This window comes from Neolamprologus brichardi, chromosome 3, assembly GCF_056152115.1.
Source record: "Neolamprologus brichardi isolate AB-2024 chromosome 3, ASM5615211v1, whole genome shotgun sequence".
In the NCBI taxonomy this organism is placed as follows: domain Eukaryota; kingdom Metazoa; phylum Chordata; class Actinopteri; order Cichliformes; family Cichlidae; genus Neolamprologus; species Neolamprologus brichardi.
In genome coordinates, this window is record NC_142106.1 from 30,262,235 (window position 1) to 30,273,145 (window position 10,911).

At 40.0% G+C, this 10,911-nt stretch overlaps 1 protein-coding gene across 1 annotated transcript in view; it reads right to left on the reverse strand.

Annotated features, from left to right (window-relative positions):
* The window catches only part of LOC118456058 (Fc receptor-like protein 5), a 34,445-nt gene extending 34,313 nt beyond the window's left edge, over window positions 1–132 (reverse strand). Inside the window, exon 1 of the mRNA XM_087838287.1 lies at window positions 121–132. Within this exon, the coding sequence (XP_087694413.1) occupies window positions 121–132 (12 nt within the window). The remainder of the gene's footprint in view (window positions 1–120) is intronic.
* Window positions 133–10,911: the final 10,779 nt, after the last annotated feature.

The following is a 10,911-nucleotide window of genomic DNA, read 5'->3' on the forward strand; positions in this document are numbered from 1 at the left end:
CTGGACAGCGTCAACACGTTAACGAGCTAACTGTGCTAACACAGTAGTTCCCACCCATGTAATTGAGCATTGCATGGCACATTCGACATACTGTTTTACTCTTGTCCATGACGCACTTACCTTCAGGGTCATGCTTCACATGAAGACCAAAATAGTTCCAAAGGCCAGATCTGAATGAGGGTGGGGGAGGTTCAATTTGTCATGTTGCAACTTGCAACGAGCTTAGCTTCTGTCTTGATAGCTTGTGCTGCGCTCAGTGGATCTGCACTCGACGCAGATCCACTGAGCGCTCAACACAGACAGCATCCTCAGAAAAAAAGTTGATAAAATAAATTAAAAATGTTGTATTGTTCGATACATATGCGTACGGAACCGAAAGCACTGTATGGAACGGTTCAATATCGATACAAGTATCGTTGCACCCCTAACAGATACAGATCGATACTGTTCAGATTTTATAAACAGGAAGAAAAGAAAAAAAAAGCAAAATCTTACCTTCTGCATTTCCATAGAAGAGTGTACTGAGCCCTAAAATCAAGATTGAAACATCATCCAACTCTTTGAAAAATGTGCATTTTCAGTTGATGTTCATCCTCAAATCAGTTTCTGAGCTCATAAACTATAAACTTTAGATGTAAAACAACAGTGTATCCCACACAATGTTAAAATGAGCCAAGTCAGCACCAATCACATTCTTAGACAAACCTTTTCACTTCCTCATGATATTTAAATAGTTTCTTTAATCATTAAACAGAGAAAGTCAGTGATGTACTTACAGAATAACTCCAGCACGCTGAGCAAAGAGCGCCTCATCCTCACATCCAGCTCTGCTGCTTTAACTGTTTTACTTTGTACTAAAAATTAAGCAGAAGAAAGAGTTGTTGTTATTTATATAGATACGAGTGTAACTTCTTCTTCTGACTCTTTCTGCTTCCTTCCTTTTCACACTGAGCTCAAACAGCATTGTAGCTTCGACTGCAGCAGATTAGCTTGTTTCTTGTGTGGTTCCATTTTTGTTTTCTATTCAAACCTGTTCTATTACTAAACCTGAAGTTTTTCTGACTTGAAGGAACTGAACCTCAACCCTTCTGATTATTAGAAGATTCTAACTGCTCTGCCTCCTCAGCTACAGCCATCCCAATGACTCCAGCTCTGTTACATTAATTACATGATTTATTTTTAAAATTGATGTTTAACTTTGTTTTTAAGTCCTGTAGCAGCAGTAACTTGAGTGAATGATGCATACTGAGCAATTATACAAAGCACAGCAACAACCGTGCATTGCTTTATTGTGTTAAACAGTTTTATTTGACTGAACTTCCTGTTCCCCGTTTACACATAAAGAGGTGTAATAGCTGCCACATACACACTAGAGCTAATGTGTGAGCAGACAGTAAATTCACTTTGGCCATGTCCACACTAAGGCTATGTCCACACTAGCCTGGATAGATTTGAAAACGGTGTTTTCATCTGAAAACGCTCCGCGTCCACCCTATTGATTTCATGCGTTTTCACTGAGTTGTTCCTCTACATTGAAACGGCCAAAAACACTTACGTTCCAGTACTGCGCATGCGTGAAAAGCAATACATTTCTGTCTCCCACTTATTTACTTTCCAGCTCTTTGAAATGTCGCGGCAAACTGAGGCCCAGCACAGAGGAAAAGCACAGAGTTTTTTAAATGGACTAACAATGAGGTGGAGTTGTTGCTGCGAGTAACACAAAATTACAAAGTTGCAAGAGCAAGTGAGAATTAAAGAATTTGAACAAAAGCTATCACACTGCGATGCAAAAACGACATTTTCAAATGTATCCGCTTTGGAGAGCGTTTTCAAAAAGCTCAGCTTTCCTTGACTGAAAACGCCATCAAGGATGCACTCCTGGATGGGGATGGAACACAAAAACAACTTTTTCTCTCACTTTTGGCCTTCCGTCCACACTGAGACGGCCTTTTCGGTCAAGGAAAATTGAAAACGCTCTCTAAAGTGGATAAATTTGAAAAACGCAGTTTTCGCGGCACGGTGTGGACTGCGTAAACTGAGACTTTTTAAAACGATGACGCGTTTTAGTCATGTGATGCAGTCATGTGACCAATTAAACTAAGCTAGCAGAGGGCATTATACAGCAGTTGTTTTGTTTGCTCTCAGTTTTGACAGCCCTACTAAAGATTAATATCTGTTTGTACATGCTTCAGATAGCTTTTCTTCAAATTCTTTAATTCTCACTTGCTTTTGCAATTTTGTACTTTCGCAGCAACAACTCCACCTCATTGTTAGTCCATTTTGACGCGACTTTTCAAAGAGCCAGAAAGTAAATAAACAGCAGACAGAAATAACGCAGGTCGAATTGTCTTACGTTTCACGCATGAACAATACAGAAACATAGTGTTTTTGATCGTTTCAGTGTGGATGAACAACTGTTCAGAAACGCTTAAAAACGATAGTGTGGATGCGGATCGTTTTTATAGGAAAACGCCGTTTAGTGTAGACATAGCCTCTGATACAAAAGGTAGTCACTTGTCTGCTTTTACACACATATAAACATGAGTGATATCCCATTCTTAAACCAAAGGGTTTAATATGATGTTGGCCTCAGATCTTCATCTGCATTTCAAGGTCAGATGAACGATGCAATGAGGATGCCAATCTTCACATTTTGGACAGACAAGACAGATCGTTTGAAACAGGACATCTATGTCCACCGTGAACGACCATCTTTGAACAGAGAGGATGGCTTATGACACCAACCATCTGCCACCTACAATCTAGTTTTGAGATCCCTTTCCAGATCCCTTAATGCCCAGGCACATCTTGCATTAGGTGACGATCACTCACATAAAATTGTGAGGCAAGGTCTCACAATTTTATGGTTTACCCAAAACCTCTGGCGATAGTGATCCACGCCTTTTTTCACAACTTGAGTCACATGATTAATAGTGGGCCAACGACCCTGTTAAGCAACAACCTGCATTAGGGTGTAAATACCCGGGACTCCACCATTTGGTTTTAGAATTTAAGAAGCTGGAACAGCTGAATTCAGTGATCTGGATGTGAGTGAATACTTTTGGCCATATATAATATCACACTGTGAAACTTTAAAAAAAATAATTTGAATGCGCATCTTGTACAAACTAAAATATACTTGGTAACTAAATACATGTGTCCATCCATTCGCTTATCCTTTTCAGGGTCGCTGGGGGTGCTGGAGCCTATCCCAGGTGGGGAACACCCTGAACAGGTCACCAGTCTGTTGCAGGGGTAACACACAGGGACAGACAACCAGTCGCACATTCACAATCTAAATGGGCAATTTAGATTTTTCAATTAACCTATCCCCACAGAATGCATGTCTTTAGACTGTGGGAGGAAGCCGGAGAACCCGGGGAGAGCCCACGCAAACATGGGGAAAACATGCAAACTCCACACAGAAAGACCCCGGCCTGATGGTGGAATTGTCTTTGTGATCTTTGTGAGACTGTGAGGCAACAGTGCTAACCACCGTGCTGCCATATGCCCACATACATGACATGCATAGACATACATAACATATTACATATTTAGCAAGATGCTTTTAACATAATAACTGAGAGAGGAAAGAGGAAGTGGATAATCAATAACAATTCATTCCTACAAGAGATGACAACCAGCAAAGACAAAAAACTGAGTTTTTAAAAGTTTGCATCTTGCTCTCTCTGCTGCCAGCTGTCAGAGATAAAACATGTTTTCTGGAAGGCAACACACATATTTAGCTTAAATTGTTCTTCCTCATTTTAATTCTGCAGCAGAAGAAAAAGATAGTTAAGTCATCATTGTGTTACTGAAGAGAGCTTGGCAGCTCAGTGATGACTCACAGTGACAGATATAACACCTCTGTGAAAGCCAGCAGGCAAGCATTATTTTACCATCACATTGTATCGAAACAAACAGAGAATCTCTCTCAGCTCTGCCACACATGCTTCACACCACTGATGCTGACAAACATGTTATTTTCATACATGTTTTACAAATCGTCAAAGGAGCTTGCAAAGAAAAGCGTCTGGACTTCTTTAAGTTGCTTGAAGACATTTCAGCTCTCATCCGAGAAGCTTCATCAGTTCTAAGGTCAAATGGTGGGGAGTCCCAGATTTAAACCTAGTGGGAGGGTCCCCCCACAGAGGGACAAAAGGACCCCCTGATGATCCTCTAATCGCCTGAGCCAAGGTGTGAAACTGGGTGTGGGTCCCAATCAGCCAGAGTTTCGGGTGAGTTCATTGTGAAACCTGGCCCCACCTTATCATGTGATTTCCTGAGGTCAGATGGCCCAGGATGTGAGTGGGCGTTAAGGCGTCTGGGAAGGGATCTCAAAACTGGATTATAGATGGCAGAGAGTTGGTGTCGTAAACCACCGCCTCTGTTCAAAGATGGTCGCTCACAGTGGACACAGATGGCTTCTTTCACTCCTCTTTCAAACCATCTGTCCTCTCTGTCCAAAATGTGAACATTAGCATCCTCGAAAGAGTGACCTTTGACCTTAAGATGCAGATGGACAGCTGAGTCTTGTCCCGTGGAGTTGGCTCTTCTATGTTGTGCCATGCGCTTGTGAAGTGGCTGTTTGGTCTCTCCGATGTAGAGGTCTGGGCATTCCTCGCTGCACTGTACAGCATACACCACATTGTTAAGTCTGTGTTTTGGCGTTTTGTCTTTCGGGTGAACCAGTTTTTGTCTGAGCGTGTTATTTTCAGACCCAGAAGAGAAAACAGAATAGAACAGGAAAGTTTTATCATCTAAAGCTTAAAATGAGACAAACTTCATACTGGTCTAGCCTTCAAAAGTTCAGTCAGAGCAAATATTCATGAAACATTTTTTTAATGAACATGATGACAGAACCCATCAAGCCCAGGAACCACATAAGCCTCTACGTAGTTGGCAGCAATGGATACTGATCAGTGGCAGAGTTCCCAAAAGGATGTCAACAGGTGGAACTCACAGAGCAGCAGATGATTGAATTTCTGCAGTCTCTACCATCAGCACAGGTGGAACAGGAAAGGTTTTTTTTACACATTTCCCTGTTTCAAAAAACCATCACTATTTCCACACTGTAGAAATGGGCACATGGACAGCAGAACTGTCATGGTCCCTGTGCCTCACCAGCTGATCCCGAATTAGGCAACATGTGTTTTTGTTGTTTTGCTTTCTCTCTCTCTCTCTCCTACCGGAGGGGGTGCACATTACAGGCTCCCACCCCTGGCCCACGCACCTGCCATTTCCACACCTGCTGCCAATCTTCGTAATCCCAAGCCCTACTTAAATAGGCAGCACTGTGCTACTCGTCGCTGGATCGTTGAGCTATCAGCGTCAGTTGCTCAGTAGTCTAAAAATCAGAATCTGTGAGTTGTTTCCGTCAGTTCATCTCTAACTGAAGTTTTTTTGTGCAGCTCTTTCCCGGACCTTTCCCTTCCCTGGTCTGCGCCTGAGTCCGTTAACTAATCGTGACAACAACGTTTCAATCCGTGGAATAGGAGACAGCTTTTTAGTCTGGTTGACACATGTGACATGTTGTAATGTTACCAGATACATCTTTCTTCAATCAAGGCCAAAGGAAATAGTTCTGAATATAATTGTAAGCCTTATGAACACCCAAATGCTCTGATTGTGGGATGTCTTCAAAACCTTGTGATGAAATCTACTTGGCACAACCACGGTAAGCTGTATCAGAAAGAAAATAAAAAGCAAAACAAAAATAAATAAATAAATATTGGGTTTTTTTAAGTACTTAGATGAGGACGTCAGTTTTTTGGTTGCTAGTTCACTGTGAGAAATGTCTAGAAGCAAGTCAGGTACAGCCCTATTCTCTGGTCCACCTCACTCGACTTGAGCTTTAAGTGCCTCCCTTGTGTAATGACACATGGTGGGTTGACCTCAAGAATACATAAAGCTGATGCATCATTGCCCCAGAGCTAAACAGGCAAAACAGCTGACAGCAAAAATCAGCACCAGACCAGTTTTTGCTTTTTGCCACATGTCCATAATGTGAGAATCATCTCACCTTCTGCATCAGCTGAACCTGTGTGATGTTTTGTTATTAGACTAATGTGCTAATCACAGTTTGACCATAATGAACACCAACTTTGAACCTGAGGAGCGCATGTCACCAGGACACCCTAGATCGAAGGATGATCACTATTGTAATCATATGATCAGATCTGCAGCCCTATGTTCTGGACTCTCAGATGAAGCAAGAAGCTGAGATGATCGCCACCTGGTGGTGAGTTGGATCAGGATTCTGAAGGAGGCTGGGGATCTGACTGCATCGTGTTCTTCTTCTCTATTTCTGAGGCAGCTGCACAGAGCTGCTGCTGCAAGGTTGTTGGCGCCTGTCGTGGTGGTATTCCAGATGGTAGACTTAAGAGGTAAAGACAGCCATCAAGTTAAAGATGTCAAACTCTCAGGCTTTATTAGCTTGTGGGACCTCGGAGGAGGCTGACAGGTACAGGCAGGCCAAGCAGACTGCAACCCTGGCAGCAGCTGAAACTAAAGGTTAGGTGTGGTAGTAGAGTAAGAAGTTTATAGTACATCTGGAGCACTGCTGATGTTAACCAAGGATATTGTAAGCAGTAGAAGGAATACTTCAAAGATCTGATTGAAAAGCCTTCGTGATTCAGAGTCTGGGGATGAGTGGGCTCCATTAATAGGAGTGAGGTCGGTGATGCAGTGTTGGGTGTAATGTGTTACTAAGTAACGCGTTACTGTAATTAAATTACTTTTCCACTGAAAAAGTAGAGTAACTAAATACTGTTCATTTTTAGGTATTTTAATTACAGTTACTTACAATGTACTTGCCTTACATTGTAAAATAATTAAACTCGCTGAAAATCATTATTTAATTTCAATAATTTGTCTTCTAAACGTAGAAGTAAACTCTGCCGCTTTAACATTGTAGTGCAGGTGCACGTCATTTCACGCCAGTTTGCTGCATAGTCGTATTCTATAGCGGAAGATGTCGGACTCGGCTGAAGTGTGTGGCTGTTTCATGAAATGGACATATTCCCATCTCTTCACTTTTCTGAAACAAGCAGACAAGAACATTACAGTAATATGTAAGCTATGTCCTGGGGCTGCTGTTAATAGCACGAGTAATCTACTGAAGCGCCTGACACGAGAGCATAGACGAACACTTCTGAGTGATTCTTGTTCATCATCCATGGATAACACCGCGGCAACTCCTGCTAAGCAGGTAAAACCTGATTTTACTTCAGCAGCACAGAAAGCTTCTGAAGGTGAGCTTAAAAAATGATTGCAGCCTATATTGTGGAAGAGATGCTACTGCTGCGTACTGTAGAGGCTCCGTCTTTAAAAAAATGTATTTATTATTTAAAGAGTTTAATTTCTATTGTTTGCCCACTCAAGGTTTATAGGGATTTTAAGAAGTATTTAGTTAAATTACTTGTTTAGTAATTAAGTTACTTTTCTGACACAGTAATTAGATAAGTATTTTAAATACAATATTGACTAAGTAATTAGTAATTAGTAATTAATTACTTTTTTAAAGTAACTTACCCAACACTGCGGTGATGTAGTGAACTTATTAACAGTTATTAACATTCACAGGGTAGATGTGATACTTTAAGATGAACCTAAAAATACCAAAAACCTGGAGCAAAAGTTTTGAAATGCCTGTTTTGTGGTGACAGTTGAAGGCAGTGTGAGAAATTTATTTTCATGGTTTCACAGCACGTCATTTTTTTCCCTTTAGTTTAGTATGTGTCATCACTGCAGTGACACCATTTTTAATCTGTTGTCACACACTGTCATCCATACTTAAATGTACCAGTGATAATTATTACTGTTATTCACGTACAGGGAGCACATATAAACATGTGTCATGCACACAGAGAACAAAGTGAAATTCCCACTGTGACCTTTGTGTGAATTCCCTGTTAATTCTCTGCTATGAGCTGATAACATAAAACAGCACATCTGTAACACAGAAGACTTCAGGCTCAAACCACAGGCTGCATTTCCTCTTTTCTAGGTGGTCACAAACCACGAGGCCTTTCAGTGGATAAAAAAAAAGCCTCTGTGAGGATAGAAAGTAACCACCAACAGTCATTTACACACATGTAGGTGTAAAAAGAGATACAGAAGACAAGAGCAGCTTAAAGGGACAGCAGTAAAGGCATACAGAGCAGTAGTTAATAAAATTCTATTTATTTAAAGTAAATTCATTTATTTTAAAGCCAACCAAAAGATGAACTCATCCCAAATGAAACAATAAAAACAAGCCATGCAATGAAAAATAAAATCACACAGAGCAAACTAGCAGTGCAAGAGTGTAGTCTGCATATGGTGACAACAGCCTTAAATAAATTGCAATAATATGGTAAAGATATACTCTGTCGTCTATCAGTTGTAAATCACCTATTACTGGGTCTGGCTCCTCCTCCAGGTCTGACACTGGTTCCAAAGAAGCAGCTCCACGGCCTCCTGCCACGACTTCCTTTATGTCCTCTTTGCTCTAAGTTTAAGTTTACCTCATTGCCTTCATTGGGAGGATGAGGTTAGGAAGTAACAAAACTACTTTTCAAAATAAAAGCATACAAACAAAATACATATGCTACAAATGTGTACTAACTAACACAGAGTGTGATACTAAAATTATTTCCACCAAGTGACGACAACACTGAAGGCTGCTCAGAAGAAATAATTCATCCTCTTTCACTTTTAATGCTCATCACACTTTGTTATTTACAGACACAGTTTTATTGTATTTATTTATTGCAACATGACATGGCAAATAATAGACTCTGAAGTTAAAGTCTTCAACTTTTATCTTCTAATATTTAACATCCAGCCAAGCAGATGAAGTCATAATACAATTACTCCCTCTGTTGGCAACCAACTCCAAACACAACCCAGTGATTATATTTTGTGCTAAAGTACTACACAAACAACCTTAAACGATGACTTAATGTATTTTTGATAATGAATACTTGCAATAAATAACTTAAAATATTGTAGTAACACATCAGGTAGCAAACAAGCTGAACACAGAAGGACTAAATGAGCAAATCACAAATCAACAATTGGGAAAACAGCTGCTTATGAAATTCCCACAGTGCTCTTTGAATTCCTTGTTTCCTCTGCTGTGTGAAGTTTGCTGAAAACATCAAACCTGCTGAACAGAAGATTTGTGGCTCAACCCACAGGCACAGCCAGAAATCATGAGAGGTTTCAGTTTCCTCTGATAAAAAGGCGAACAGCAGAATAGACAGTGTGTTAAACACGTGTAAGGACGACAGACCGCTCAGAAGAACAAAGAGGTTGTTCTCTATCGTCATGTTTCCAGTTTTAAAATACACCCATCAAAAAATATTCTTGTTTTATGACTTCAGACTAAGGCTGCCACAAATGCCTATTTTGATAGTTGACTAATCAGATCGTGCATCCATTGGACGTAAAACGTACAGCTTATTGCACCAGCATGCATCTGCTCTTATGTAACTATCATTAGCTTACAGCTTTAAGTGTTTAATATATGTGCTAACTAAAAATAAAGACAAGATGATAGTTTATTAAATATTAATGAAATTTGCAGATTGTCTCAGTAAAGTTTAATAATAAACTCAGCCGTCTGCTCCTTGCTATCTAAAATATAACAGGACACTGGAGTAAATTCTACCATCTCACACTTTTTAATCAGTTTTGTGTGACGTTTATTCAGCTGTGTAAAAACTATAACTTTAATCTCAGCCAAAATGATTTACTCAATATCAAATAAAACACTGAGAAAAGCCAAAAAAATAATTTTTTTTAAGTCATCTAAGTCAGCGGTCCCCAACCCCCGGGCCTCGGACCGGTACCGGTCCGTGAGTCGTTTGGTACCGGGCCGCGAGAGTTGAGGCTCAGGTGTGAAATGTATGGTTTTCAGGGTTTTTATCGGTTTTCAGTGTTATTTTGTTATCGTTTTTATCGTTAACTCGGTTTTCCTTGGTCTTTTCACGTGTGTTATGAATAAATCTTCTTTTTTTCGGTACTGGTACTAGTTTTATTTTGTTGTATTTAAAGGCCGGTCTGTGAAAATATTGTCGGGCATAAACCGGTCCGTGGCGCAAAAAAGGTTGGGGACCACTGATCTAAGTGACTTATATTATGTTTAACCTGAGTAGCCAAAGACTGCGGGGATCTGAAAATGATGTGCCGGGGAGTTTGGTGTTCTCGCCGGCTCTTGTGAGCCTTGAAATCCTGGCTAGCTATCGAGCTGGTGGGTAACAAAAGGGAGCACTTTTGCCAATATGCGATGTCTTGATAAACAGAGTAGATATTTGAAGTTTACACAGCTACGTTCTCGCCTGAAAATATCTTAAAAGTTTATTTTGTGACCCAGAAAGATTAATAAGAGTAATATTAAAGCTAAGTAGCTGCCGCTATTCTTGGAAACTGGAATTGGCTGGGCCGCGCTATGAATTTTGGAATAGGTCAGGCCACGAAGGATACACCCGACCCATCCTTCAAATCTGTTTTAAATGTTAAAAATATAGTTGTTTTAGAAGCTTTTATTCAAGTTGAGCAATTCAGATTCAATCCGAGCAATTCAAATTCGAATTTAACTTATTCAAATTCAGTTTCTGATGGCACAAAGTTCTGCCCATACATGTCTCTTTATGGATTCATTTGATTTATGAACATAAATCTGATCTTCCAGTTCTGTAGCTTCCTATGCTATCTGAATTAGGTGTTGCACCATGTGGAGAAACTTACAAAAAAAACTGTTGACTTCTTTATTTTATGTTAAACACAATGGAACAGGTACAGGTAAATGACACACCATCAGTTTGAATGTTATTTATTCATTTAGTTCATTTGTCGGGGACAAACTTCTAACTATAAATACATGAAATGAATAAAAATGTTTAAGATAAAGCAAAAACCCCCAAA